General features: G+C 45.8%; 1 protein-coding gene across 4 annotated transcripts in view; it reads left to right on the forward strand.

The window, feature by feature from the left end:
* FHL1 (four and a half LIM domains 1) overlaps nt 1–14,593 on the forward strand; it is a 60,434-nt gene that overhangs the window by 33,188 nt on the left and 12,653 nt on the right. Inside the window, exon 1 of one of the 4 annotated variants that reach the window (XM_082610636.1) lies at nt 6,557–6,769. The exons of 2 other annotated variants lie outside the window; for them this stretch is intronic. In XM_082610636.1, coding sequence (XP_082466762.1) covers nt 6,670–6,769 — 100 coding nt within the window. In that variant the 5' untranslated portion in view covers nt 6,557–6,669. Of the gene's footprint in view, nt 1–6,556; nt 6,770–14,593 lie in introns of those variants that run through there. One more of the 4 variants, XM_082610631.1, reaches the window with a different exon arrangement.

Here is a 14,593-nt window from a genome sequence, read left to right on the forward strand (position 1 = left end):
GGTGGTAGATTTAATAAACACTAACAGTACAAATAGAGGGTCCTTCTAACCTATTGGTTATATTCCGTGGAAGCCTAGAACTCATACAAATGTTTCAGAGGTTTCACCAACATTTAAAAATCTAATGTGAATTAGATTTCTTTAGAAGTGTATCGAGCTATTTAGAAAGCACTGATAAAAAACAACAGACAGACTCAACTGTGTTTTGTAGTAAATCTTAACATACTGGAGAACACTTACTGAATGACTTTAAAATAAGTAAAGGTTATTCATGTCAGCTTAAAATAAAATTTTGAGTAACACTTACGTGTCATTCATCAAAGTCAGGATAATATTTCTGTTGTGGGAATAAAGACAAAAGGTCTTCAGTGAGACCATTACACTAAAGCCATGGTGTTAGGGCATCGGCCTACAAAAGCTGAAGTTACATTTTGGTTTCCAGTTACAGTGAGCACTTATCCATCTGTTATATTTAGATTTTTTTTTCTAGTACCTTTAGGAATCTGGAAACAGACAAGTATATGCTTTCAACTTGAAACCACCATAAAACAGGAGAGGTAGTGAAGAGGCCGGAGGCTGGCTCCAGTGTCATCCCTCAGATGGGGCTGTGTGAATGGATTAGGGAACCTTTCGAAAGGTCTCTCTCTTGGCCCATAGCTCAAACCGCTCAACACAAGTCTGAAAATGCATGGGTGCAATAGTACGGTTCGTTATGAGATTTTCAGGGCTTCTTTGATTACGCCCGAAATGCATTACAATGGCTCTAGCAGATTTCTTTCACTTGGAGGCCACCATTCTCACTTTGGTCCCTTTGTTCTGGGTGGTACCGCATTCTGTGCCTGTATCTAGGCCAGTACCTGCTTGTTTGTAGCTGCAGTTGATTTTTAAAATGTTTGCGTATCTATATTTTATTTTCTCCTAACATTTTATTATGAAGATTTTCAAAGTTGAAATGATGTTGCAGTGAACACCTGTATCCCCAGCATCTGGAGTCGTCTCCCATTAGCATTTTACTCATCAATGCATATGATTTGGGGATGCATTTCAAAGTAAATGTAGCAGATTTCACCAGTCAAATAAGTTCATATATTTCACACACTTTGAGTCTGGCTTCTCGAACATTATACAAATGTGCCTAAATTGGCATCGAGTCCTGTGAAAGAAGCTGTCAAATAAATGCCCCCTTTTCACTGGGAAACAATTCAGGAGCCTTTCTTAAAAGTCACAGATTTTCTGGGGGACTTCCCTGGCGGTCCAGTGGTTAAGGCTCCACGCATTCACTGCAGGGGGCACGGGTTCGATCCTTGGTCAGGGAACTAAGATCCCCGCATGCTGGAGCACGGCCAGAAAAAAAAGTCGCAGAGTTTCTGGAATTCTGGCATGGAGTTGGAAAAGAATACTGGCTTATTTTGAAATCTGAACTTTTTCGTGACTCAGACGTTGCTGACCTCTGATAGAGAAGGGGGGTTATACTTGTAAATTTTGTTTTCATCCTTGAGACAGGAGCCAGATAACTTACAGTTCTTATAGAGAGGCAGGATCATCTTTTCAAGTGTTACAAAATACATGGTGTTGGTCACTCCGACAAAACCTGTTATATTTGGAAAGCAGGGGAGCAGTTAACTAAGGACTAAATTTGGTCTATGCTGGATCCCATCCCAAACCCTGGTGTCAAGGTGTTAAGTGCAAATTATTTTAAAAAACGCTCTTGTTACAATTGGAACCGTGAGACCGTGATGGAGATGAGAGATTTTAGTGTGCGGCTCTTACCCCCTTTATGCGGAAAGCCTCCCTCCATCCTTGCAAAGCTGCGTCGTCGTTCCCTTTACTCCCAATCCCCAGAACCTTGTCTAAACACTCCCCCTTGGCCCCGGGGGGGCTGGCTGGGTGTATTTCCTTCTGGAAGTCTTCCCTCACACCCCTGAGTTCGCTGGCGGGAGATCCCTTAAAAGCCTTTCCCCGTATAGGGGCTAATCCTGCAGTTTCCACTGCAGTTCCAGCTGCTATTGCCCCGGGGTAGAAGCAGATCTCTGCGATGCTGCCAGTCTCTGGACCTTCCAAGAAAATCTAATGTTTAAGAACAGAAAGTTAGGAGAGAAAATCTTTGGGGCAGGGACTAGGTGGCGGGGTGTGGGTGAAGAACTGGGCGGTTAGATATATCTTCAACGTGTCAGTAGAACATGAATTTAAAAATTACCTATAAAGAGTTGTAAAACCTTAAGCAGCGCCTTCAGACAGACACACTACTCTTTAAAACCTGTAAGAAGTCCTTGGCACCATGGAAGGATAATGCCCTTTGGTCTTGGAAGAGACTATTAGGTTGCAGAGGTTTCAGTTCCTCTACTACCGACTTGCTCTTTGATCTCAGAATGTGACTGACTTGTTCTGTGATGGTTTCTTTCATAAGCACCAATAATAAAACTGATTTACTGCATATAGTATAATAGGGGCATTTAAAACTATATCTAGTTCCCGTTATAGCTCAAGTTTTTGAATGATTAACATTTAGGTATTAACATTACTCCGATTTAATTTTGTTTGAAAACTGTTGTTTTGTATATGAATACTTTATATTCTGTCATTCATATGTACAGTACCACCCTTAAGTAAACGATACGTCCACAAATCAGTTTAGAAGGTTCATTTCCTGACTGCAAAACAGATGTTTAAAACACATAGAAATTGATTAGACTGTGTACCTATTGCTGGCAGGAAGGTGGAAAGTTTTCTAGATTTATGATTACGACAGGTGACAGTGTGAGCTTCTATTCTTAGTTTGACCTTGTTCCCCTCTCTTAAGGCAAGACACTTAATCTTTTTAACGTGTCAGTTTATCCGTGTGTAACACCTGTACTCTTCTTTCATGAAAACAGTACCTGGTTTATATTTGATAGCATTTGAGGACTTGATATAGAAGGTGGCATCAGGGTTCAAATTACTCTGTAGAAACTATTTGTATGTTGAATGATAATCTTGACAAATTACTAATTACTACATTTAGAAAGTTACAACTCTGGAGGGAACTGATATTTGATATTGTTGTCCTATGTGTTCTAAGTTACCATCATAACAGTAGGAAAATAAACCCCGTCTTGGCTCTGTTACAAAGGGATAAACTCACTTCTTCAAGTGGTTACTAAATCTCCAGCCCTTTAGACAACAAATAAAAAGTGCTCCTTGTTTTATTTAATTTTTCTGGAAAAAAAGTCTTCTGACTAACCTTGGCTTAATTTTTTCTCTGGTTGAGAGCTTGCCAAGTTGTTCTCTTTGTAAAGAGTGAAGGATAAACCATGTCAGTTACTCAAAGCAACAAAAAATACCCTCTACAAACAGGCAGAGGAGTATGCTTTTGATTTTTAGATCAAAGCAAAGAACCAAGATTATGTGGAGCTAGCTTATAATACATTTGTACCCAGCTACTTGTGCCTTTGCAAAGAATCAAATGTTAACTAAATAGCAAGAGGATTAAATAGCTAGATCCTGAGTAAAACTAGAATACCCATATGACTATTTTTTTTAATTCTATATCCTTGGAAGTTTGGGCTAATGTGAGAGAGATCGCCAGCCTTTTCACAATGATCTGCTACTAGATTTTATGGTGTATGGTGTATAACTGTGTATGTGCTTACTCTGAAAACTTTGTAAGTCGCGTGAAAAATGAAATCCCCTCGAAAAATTAGAAGACACTGTCTACTTAGGTACAAAGCCTGATTTTTATACATATTTTTTCTTTTACAGATATTTTATTTTGACATGACTTTTCAGTTCATACTTTTCAGTTCAGTACTTGGACACACGTGATTTAATTTGGTTCCCAAAACAATCCTATAGAGAAAGCAGGAGCGGTATTCATGTCCCCATTTTCTCGATGAGGAAGAAAAAATAAGTTGGCTTGTGAGCAGGTCAGCAGAGTCAGGGATTCTACCTAGGATTTTTGATTCCATATCTGTTGCTCATTCCTTGAGTTACAAAACAGTGAAGCCAACCAAACGTTCACTCTTCTTTTCATTAAATGCCAGCTTAAAATGAATTTAACTTTTATAGTGTTGTCTCCATTTACTTTGACAGAATTAACTTGTAATTGATGTTGCACTTGCTAAAACTTTCAGAATTAAATGTCCTGTTTCACAGCTCCTGAATTCATCTCTTCTCTGTACACTTCCTTGTCCAATATGATCATTTATGTAGCATGTATTTAGCATTTGTTTATGACATTAAATGAGTAGACAGTTTGAAGTGAATTGAAATGAATTAGTGTTGTATTTTTATTATACTCCTGGTTCTCCACACTGACCTGCTGCAACACCATGACTGAGGACCCCTATTTTAACACCTAACAAAAACTGCTGATAGACATACTTTTTAATGATTTACATATATTATGCTGATTTACAAACATGAACCCCTTTTCCCGAAACCCAAAGAGTTAATTTTTTAAATGTTCACTGTGAGATTGGAGTCGGGGTACAAATGACACTTCTGTTTCTTGCTTGTTGGAGAAACAGGGAGGTACAATCTAAGTTGCGAAATCAGTGACACACAGAGCACGAGTCACCTGGCTTCTGTTAGTTATGCGACCTTTTAAAAACCAAGTGCCCGTTTCAGAAAAGACTGACTTTTGAGATGACAGACATCAAGCTACTCTTCTTGCAGGGTTCATTTAAAGCTCTGATGCAGACAGAGCTGGAAAATCCCTGACAGGCTTCCATAAGGAAGGTGTGCAATGTTGCCTTCCAGGCAGGCAAGGTGAAGGTCAGCCTCGTGACTCAGCTGCACCGGCTTGGTGCTGAGCACGGGCACCCGTGCCCAGCTCAGCTGGCTCCAGACCCTGGCTGAGAAGCCACCTTTCATTTTGTTCAATAGATAAAGAAGAGAATGTGAACACTTGAAAGTCAAATACCATAGGTACTTTATAGCTTTTCCACCTAAAGACCTGGTGAACGCTAAGCGCCTCCTTAATCTCAAGGGGTAACGTCTCCGTTGCCACCAGTGCATCACGGTGCACCACGGTGAGCACATGTGTACGTTGTCAGGAGAAGCGTTTGACTCAGTTTATTGTCTTGTAATTCATTGGCCAAGACTTGCGGTTTGGTGCAAAGAGCACTCGACTTGGAATCAAAAGCCACTTCCTGTCTGGGTGGCTTATTAGCTGAGGGTAACCTTAGCATAGTTGGCATGGGATTTCCAGATGGCGTCTTTTCTGCCTGAACAAAAATAATCTACCACTTCAGTAAGCCTTGGTGGGTGCTGCCTGATCCACTTGAGATCCCTTCATCCTTTTCCTTTCTCTGTCTCTCTCTCCTTGTAAATAAATCACAACTCTGGTTGTTTGAGTGCAGCTGACCCTTGTCGGGTATTAGGGGAAGGCAGTCTGGTCAAACTCACCACAGCACTTTTTCTAGTTGATTCATTGCATCGTTTTAAACTTTGTGTATTTCTTACATCATTGTTTGTAATAACAGGCTGGAAACAACTTAAATGTCTATCAGTAAGGAGCTGTAAATTGTGGTACAGCTACACAGTTGAATACTATGTATGTGTTACAAAAGTGGAGGCTCTTGATGTACTTGCATGGAAACTCTCTAAAATATATTGAATAGAAAAGGCAAGCTGTAGAGGAGTATGTATAGTATATCAGTGTTATGTTTTTAAAAAAGGAAAAAGAAAAAAGTGTACATGGCTGCCTATTTCTCATATGCCCAGTGCCTCTGGAAACATAAGACACCGGTATCATTGCTTCCTGATGGAGAGGGGGAAATAGGTGTCTGGGGCCGGCAGGAGAGGAAGACTTTTCACTACCTTTTCATCAATAGATATTTTAAAAATGCAATAAATCCACGTGCAAAAAAAGAATGTTCACAGCAGCATTTTTCGTAATAGCTAAAAAGTAGAAACAATTCATGTCCATCAACTGGTGAATGAATAAATGGGGTGTGGTATATCCAGACAATGGAATATCATTCAACAATAAAAAGGAATGAAGTACTTACACATTTGCAACATGCACGAGCCTTGAAAACATGCTAAGTGAAAGCAACCAGCCACAAAAGGTCACACATTGTGTGATTCTATTTGTATGAAAATGTCCAGAATAGGCAAATCCCCAGAGACAGAAAGTAGATCAGTGGTTGCCAGGGGCTGGGGGAGAGGGAATAGGGGGTGACTGCTGATGACTGTCGGGTTTGTTTTTTGATGATGAAAATGTTGCGTAATTAGATAAGGCTGATGGTTGCACAACTTTATGAATGTACTGAAACCCACTGAAGTGTACACTTTTAAGGGATGAATTTTATGTTGTGTAAATTGTATCACAGTAAATGAAATAAAAAAACAACTTGGTGAAGTCATGAACATGGAAACCTTAAGAATCACTGTGAGCATATTAAACAGGGAACAACTTTCTTAAGTTTCCACCTAAGAAACCTTTCCACTGTAAAATATTTTACGTAGTATCGCTGATGACGCCGGAAGACTCCGTGTCCTTTAGCTACTTTCACTAACACCCACCAGTGATCTTTTTATTTTCTAGGGGAATATTGTTAACCCACATGAAGCCCTGGTTGATTGAATTTTAAGCAAAATAGCCGAAAAAAAGGATTTACAGTTATATGAGATTGAGAGATTGTGGCTGCAGGCCTTCCCCACTCCCTGCCACGAGGAGAGAAGGTTATGGGAGTTCTCAAAGGAGCCTCAGAATCTTCGGAGCAGCTGCCCTTCCTCTCCCCGCAGCTGATGTCAGAGCAACTCCTGCCCCTAGCCTGCCTCGCCGGTGAGCCGCCCCACACCCTTCCTTGGGCTCTCCTGGGTCAAGCTGAGTCTCGGGGTTTGAGGGGCCATTCCTAATCAGAGGGGTTTAGCCTTAGGGCTCTCGGGTGAGATCGGTGGACCTGACTATGTGACCTCTCTTCCCCCAGTCACGGAGTGTTCACAGGTGCTGGGCCGTTGCCGTCATGGCATCAACCTGTCCGTAGGCTGGTCAGATAACAGCCTTCTGTCAGTCTTCCCAACTCCAGGTGCCTAAACCTGAGCTCGTCTTGGGGTTGGGCCTGGGGGGTTGAGCACCATGTATCTTTGCTCAGGGGTGGGGTAGACGACGCACAGCTCAGTTCTGCTGCCCCGAGACTTTTGGCCTGACTGTGCTCGCTCAAGTGAAGTCTCTCCCCAAGCAGCCTTACCTCAGCCGAGCTGCTGAGTCCTCCTTGTAAGTGGCCTAAGAAGATAGTGTCTTCAGATGCGTGTCCTTGGCATTCATTCCGAATGAACTCATGCGATCCAAGACTAACCTGTGTTCTGGCTGGAGCTGTGGCTCCCAGGGATACAGGCAGCCTCTTCTCATTGTTGATCTTCGTAGGCCAACTGAAGATCAGAGATGTGAGTCGCAGGGGGCCTACCTCATTAATTAGTCTCATCGAAGCAAGGCCTTATTCATCGTGTAGGAAGGTCTGATCGTCCATTGGGCTCACTGGGCCCTTACTTGTAGGAGGGATGTAGGGAAGATCCCTCCCCAGCCCAAGACTGAGCAGGAGACCTAGACTTAGTGGGTCTTTTATTTTCACTAGAGGATCGAAAGGGCAGAGTTTTGTTCTCCGTAGGTCTCCGTCATGTGTTCGTAAGCCCTCCTTGTCCGTATGGGAGGTACAGCTCTCCCCTCTGGGCTGATTCCTCTGAGTTCCTAGGAGTTTCAGAATTGTTCTTGGGTGCCCCAGTCATTCTCAGGCCCGTAATCCTTGCAGCTGGGCTCTGGGCCAAGATCCTGAGCTCTTATCTCTTTCCACATATCCCCTGTGGATTGGTAAACTTGAGGATAAATTCCTCTTTTGCAGGAATCTGCTTCTTGGGACATCCGTATTTTTAGAGTGAAATTGAATAAATAACACATTGTGCTTACTGTGTGCCAGTCACTGTTCTAAATGTTGCCAGTATTTACTATTTCTCATGAAAGCCCTGTTAAGGTAGGTACTCTTGTTATCCCCATTTTAAAGATGAGCAAATTGAGTCACAGAGAAGTTAAGTAATACTTGCTCGCACACAACCAGTAAGTGGTGGAGGCAGGAGTTGATTCTAGACATTCTGGCTCCAGAGTCCATTCCCTTAGCCACTATGCTGTATTCCCTTGAAACTTTATAAAACAACCCCGTATTAAACCCAGGGCAAATTCTATGTTATTTGTCTTAGAACAGTGTTGATTGCTCAGACAATCTCATATAAAATTAAGACTTGAATTTCTTTCATGGAAGCCTTCAAAAATAGTCATGGTCCAGAGTCTAAACCATTTCATCCGAGTTCCATTCAATGCAGTGATCACCATCACTGTTCATTTGGGTTTCCCTGCCTCCAACAATCTGGTCTTGTTTACACTCGGTCCATAGTCACACGCTTGTCCTCTTTGATTGTCACACTGCTGGAAAACCAACAGGAAGGGTTGGAGTTTGAGGTGAACGTGATGTAATCTCTCCGAGTGCGTGACCTGTGGTGGCTTCTGCCACTCCAGCTACAGACTCCTTCTTGGGCTGTGTTTGCTGGACCTCGTGTCCCTGTCGTTCTGCTCGCGTGCTGCCCACCTGGCACGGTGAACGTGCTGCTTGACTTCCAGAGCTTTGAAACGACTCGCTCGTGCTTCTGGAGTGTCAGCTGTTTCAGGGAGACCCTCTGCTCCTCCATCGACCGGGCCCTGCTCTCTCGGCCCCGTATCAGCTGCCGCTTCCCACTGAGCTCAGCTGAAGTGTACGGTCACTTTGACTAGACCCTGGCTGTAGCATGAGAGAACCTACGAGGTGTTTTCATCCACAGATCGTAGAGGTGTCCCTTAGTCTCGGTATCGGTGACTCAGGCACCCAGCCTCTGCCAATGATGACCAGAAGTCAAGGGACTGTGACCTCCATTGAGCAGAAATAAACCCGCATGCAGGTTTTCCGGCGTCGTGAGTAGAGCCCTTGCTGGTGGCAGCATGACGTGCCCGGAGCGGTGCCTTGGGGGGCCCCGACACCCGGGTTCCAGACCTGGAGCTGCTGCTAACGCAGTGAGGAAGTCACCCCCCGTCTCTGGGCCTTAGTTTTCCCGTCCGTAATATGAGGCCTCTGAGGTCGTTTCCGACTCTGTCATCATGCGGTCTTGATGAAGGTGGAGCCCGTGCCCCCGTGCCGCGTCCTCCCCACGCACAGACTGACAGGGGCAGTAACCTCACGGCAGGGCGCACTGGCCTTTACTCCATCTCGCCACTGAGTTTTCCGGTTATAGTGCCTGTCCTCGCCAACAGGGTGGCTCTTTCCACTGAAAGTTCTTCACGTTTGCTCTCCCAGACGTGAGTCGCCATGGACGGGCACCCTCCTGGGTCAGGCAGACAAATAATGGCCCTCGGGGAAACTTGGCATATGGGGACCAAGTGAGGCTTTCCTTCCTCCAGGAAAGCGATTGGCCCTGCTATCAAACAGTCAACCCTGTTGCCTGACAAAATCTAGACTTCCTGAGTGACGCCCAGATCACAGCTTGACGCCCTTCCTCCCCCTGTGCTCCCACACCCACTTCTGTGCCCCGTGACCAACCCCGCAGAACCACTCGTGTTTCCAACCTCTACCCTGAATTCTGGGGCTTTCCCCTGTTTCGGAGTTGAAGGCACCAATGCATAATGAGGGGATGTAGTAATTCCAGTCCTTTGGTACATGAGCACAGGTTGTATGTTACTAGTTGAGATCTCACACCCCAAAGCAGGGCTCGTGAGTTATTATGATCACACGTCTGGTCAAGGCAGTCGGCCCCAGGTAGCAGAATTAAGAGTAAGGAGATGGAAGCTTATTTGATTTGCTGTTCTGTCCTGTTATGGATATTAATCAGCTGGCTAAAATATAGACTAGGGTCATGGAATGTTCAGCTCTCAAGCATCTATCAGAGGTTTGAAATGTCCATAACAGGTGGGCTTGGTGAATGCCAGGAGTTAGCATGATTGAAAGGGTGTTTTGAGTCATGGCACATGGCAACATGGAAATAAAACAGATATATCACAAGTGGGTGGTGGTGGTAGAAATAGACTGGAAGAGAATTTTAACACCTAAAATATGACAAAGATTTATCCCTACAAGCTTCTCCGTTTCATGAAATATTCGTTTTCCTCTGACCTGAAATTCTGTATTTGTATTGCCTTTTAAAACTCTTTCTGATTTCTGTTTCATTTCTTTTATCACTTTCTCTTTATTTCCTCTTTTAAGTGCCACTTCAAATATATATTTTTAAATCTGAGATCATCATAGTGGCTAACTTTGAAAGTCATTTGTTCATGTTGTCCTGGTGGTGATTTCTGGTTAGAAGCCCACAGAAATATCTCTGGGATGTGGTTGGTACAGTTCCTACATCTTGGCAAGAGTCTAGGAGCAGTATAGGAAGGGGCAGGCTTTGGGGACAGGAGACATTTAAAACTGTTACTAATCATGGAATGACATTTTCAAAAATCAAATGGCAGAGGCCATGGCACGTGTTTAAATGCTTAATCTCTGAGTCTTACACGGAGATTTTCTAAGCCCTGGTGAATTGTGAAATGAACAGGCCTTCACTGGAGTGAATTAGCACTTCCAAGGTGCTTGGCCATTTCCAGGGTGTTCTGTTTCATGTATTTTATCTCATTTGTAACAGGTCTTCCCCTTTCATAGCCACCCTTTCCTTCGCTCCGAGATTCAGAGGCCCTTTGGGGAGGAAGAATTCCAGGTTTGCTTTCATTCGGGCCTTACCTGATATAATTGCCCCTCGTGTGGTTCTGGGGGGTCCCCTCGTTTTATTCTTTGACTGGTTGTGACACTTAAGCGGTGACTATGCAAAATTTGGCTACTAGGTAAGAAAAAGTACTCTTTCCCACCCTGAAGGTTGACAGGAACATGAGATGGCAGAAGCCGTCCTGGGCTTTTTCTTGCCAGAAATACTCTGGAGAGCTCAACATTGAATCACATCGCGTCTCGGTGCATGACTAGGTGCCTTAATCGCGCAGTTGGAGTCACTCAGGAAGATTGTTGGTGGAGGGACTGGGGAGTCTGGCAAAGTTATATCGAGAAAAAACGTGCCGTGTGTTAATGCATTAGTGGTACACATGGGGAGGAGAAGAAGGGTGGAAGAGAGAAATTGAGATGAAACCACTGATACATCCACAAACACTCCATTCCAGCTTGTTGTCATTCTCTTGCCTCTGGCGGCGACTCACAGCCAGTAAGTGAACCTGAGTAAGTTTTCAGATTTCTTGAGGAGAAGAAAACTGCAGTCAGGGGAGAAGGGTGAGCACAAGCCAAGCCGTGAGTGAGGAACTCCCAAGATGTGGGCCAACTAGGTCACTGAATTTGTCATGTTTGACTCTTAGGTTGCACCCCTTTGAGCTTCGGAAGTTTGATCCTCCCACTGGTATTTGTGAGGTAGAGATTCTGAGCTTCGATTGCAGGGCAAGAATCCCCACAAACATGATTCCACTGGAACCTCACCCTCATCCCTGTTTCTCTCTTGGCCTGACAACTTGGACCCTATTAAAGGGGCTTAGTTGTTGACATCTCAGAAGAACCTCCTCATAGAGCCCAAAATAAAGTGCCGTTTTTCCCCACAGCGGCTCTGCCTCCCACATCCCCCGTCGCTTCCCCATCACCCAGAATCACGACCTCAGAGGGGTCACGGCTCCTCCCCTGCTGACATACCTAAGCCGTCCTCTTGGTCCTGCCCCACAGTGTCCCTTCCAGCTCTCCTCTCGGTGCCCGCTGCCCTGAGTGCCCTCATTCAGGCTGTTGCCCGTGCCATTCCTTGCCAGGCTGTGCCCTCCCCTTGCGCGTGTCTGTGTGTGATTGCGTCCTGCCTCTGGAGCGGGCCCTGCTCTGCTCGTACCTTTGCTCGCGCTCTACCCTTTCTTGGAATGGCCCCTGCCCTTCTCTGTGTGCTGCAGTATCCCCCGTTCTTCAGGGACCAGGGCACACACCATCCCAGCCATCTAGTCTTGTCCGGTCCCCCAAACCCGATGTGATCTCTGCCTGTGATAAATCTCGACACCACCTCCCATCTGTCTTGTCGCACTCACCGTGCTGTGCTTTGCATGCTAGTCATCTGTAGGTTGATCTTGGTACACTGCAAAGGAAGGACTGTCTCTTATTCTTTGTGACCAGCAAAATATCTTGCACTGCACAGTAGGATGTGTGTTCAGCAAGTGCTCTTATAAAATCAGCGAATGCGTGGGGTGGCACTCTCCACAGGTGGAGCCGAAGGCAGGTTAAATGGAAGTGCAGCGTGCTTGGGGGACCAGAGTGTGTAGATACACTGAGGCAAGCGGAGCCTCAGGGGTCCCCACGCGACAGGGGGCCGAGGAGCTGTGATGCCCAGCACGCACTGACGAGTCATCCTGATGTTCGCGAGAGCAGGGGAGGCCGGAAGGCCCGAAGTGTGGCCTTCACACGCTAAAGCGATTTGTTCATGAAACACCAGCCTGCTCCACCAACAGCGTAGGAAGGTGCTTTGTAAACAGTACAGTGATTATTAGGGATGCTGGTACACGTCCTGCTGGTGATGTTAAATGAAGGTGGCTCAGACGCTGATGAAAGCAGTGCCCGTTCGGGTGTCTGCTGAGTGACTGTCACAGTTTCTGAACCACTGAGCCCCCCACTCTTCTTACTGAGAAATTGATTTTCAGCTGACAGAGGGCCTTCTCCGTTTTGGTTTTGTGAAAGTTACAGCTTTGTGACTTGAGGACATGGGCAGTGGGGACAGATGTCAGAGCAGGTGTTGGTCACACCTCATGCAGTTCTTTGGAAGGCGGACTTCACCTGCTTGGCGCAAACTGCAGAGTAAATGCTGTTGTCGTCGTCCGAGCTCCCAGCCCACACCGGCTGCTCGGAGTTGACTAATTAATGACTACTCAGAAAGCAGTTCTCATGTTTTTGTGTTTTGTCTCGTGTTTCGGGCAAGAGAGATTTAGGTGTATTTGCTCATTTTGTATGGCTCTCGGTCTGTCCGTATGCTGTTGTCACCTTTCACTTCCTGGAGGAGAGCCTTGGGCACGCTGAGCTTATTGTTTGTGGCACGGCGAGAGGGGCGTTTAAAGATACCTCAGCTCGGGCTTCCCTGGTGGCGCAGTGGTTCAGAGTCCGCCTGCCGATGCAGGGGACGCGGGTTCGTGCCCTGGTCCGGGAAGATCCCACCTGCCGCGGAGCGGCTGGGCCCGTGAGCCATGGCCGCTGAGCCTGCGCGTCCGGAGCCTGTGCTCTGCAGTGGGAGAGGCCACAGCAGTGAGAGGCCCGCGTACCGCAAAAGAAAAAAAACAAACCCTCAGGTCTACCTAAAAATATACCTCACTAAAACCGAAAATTTAGGGTTCGTAAAGGTTAATCCTCTAATAAACTAAGAGCGTTTCCTCTGGGTGAAAAGTTTGAGTTTGTTTTAGGGGCGTGGCGTCGTTCAGACTGGCCAGTCTCCCTGCCAGAACGCAGTCAGCCGAGATAAGAAAGGCTGCGGAGGCGGAGGCGTGGTGGGAGCGCAGTGTCCCTTCCCTTCTTTTCCCAGGCTTTCTTTCCTTTTTTTTTAATCTTTATTTTCTTGACATGTAATAAATCTGCCTGTAACATCCGGGGTTTCACTGTTATATCATTTTCCAGCTAACTAGGAGTTACAGTTTTAGCTATCTTTTAGAATAACTTTTTTTCTTTTAAGTTGAATGCATACCATACTGTAATAATCCAAGACAGTTCAGCTGTTTTTCCTGAGTATGTTTCATATAACCCGTATATAACAATATTGCTATGTTTTTAGTCATTTTTACATTTAAGGGAACAAAGTATATTTAGAATAACTTTTCATTAAACGTTTGAAGAGCATAAGAGCCGGGAAGCTCATTGACTCATTCATCGTGAAGCGTGTATCACTTACCTGCTGGTTCTGAGAGCAGGAAGCCAAGTAAAGCATGACCCCGGCCCTCAGCCTGGGGAGAAGATGCATGAAGAGGGTGAAACCAGTGACAAGCGCTAGACGAGACATGGCCTGACCCAGAGCGCAGGTCGTCCCCTTTCCTTGAAGTTCAATGGCTGAAGCCACTTTTGGGTTCCAGGTGGGACTACGTTTCTGTTTCATATGTGACTTGATTAACACTTTGCACATCTTTTTTTTTTTTTTTTTCTTTTTGCGGTATGCGGGCCTCTCACTGTTGTGGCCTCTCCCGTTGCGGAGCACAGGCTCCGGACGCGCAGGCCCAGCGGCCATGGCTCACGGGCCCAGCCGCTCCGCGGCATATGGGATCCTCCCAGACCGGGGCACGAACCCGTATCCCCTGCATCGGCAGGCGGACTCTCAACCACTGCGCCACCAGGGAGGCCCCACTTTGCACATCTTTTAATTCATTTTTTCAGCATAGAGTTTTCTTGGGGAACAAATTGGGGAAGAGGTAGGGAGAGCGGGGGTGGGGAGCATGTTTGCGAGGTTAAACAGGGTGGTTAAAGAGGACGGCGGTGAAACAGTGACTTGGAGCAAAGCCTCGAAGGAAGCAGAGGAGCAGCCGGGAGAGGCTCGTGTTGAGGGGATGTGGCCGCCGGGACCCTGAGGTGGGGCGTATCTGGAGAGCGCAGGGGCCAGCAAGGCGTGAGGGCGAGGGGGT

Source organism: Mesoplodon mirus (assembly GCF_964341445.2).
Source record: "Mesoplodon mirus genome assembly, chromosome: X".
NCBI classification, from domain to species: domain Eukaryota; kingdom Metazoa; phylum Chordata; class Mammalia; order Artiodactyla; family Ziphiidae; genus Mesoplodon; species Mesoplodon mirus.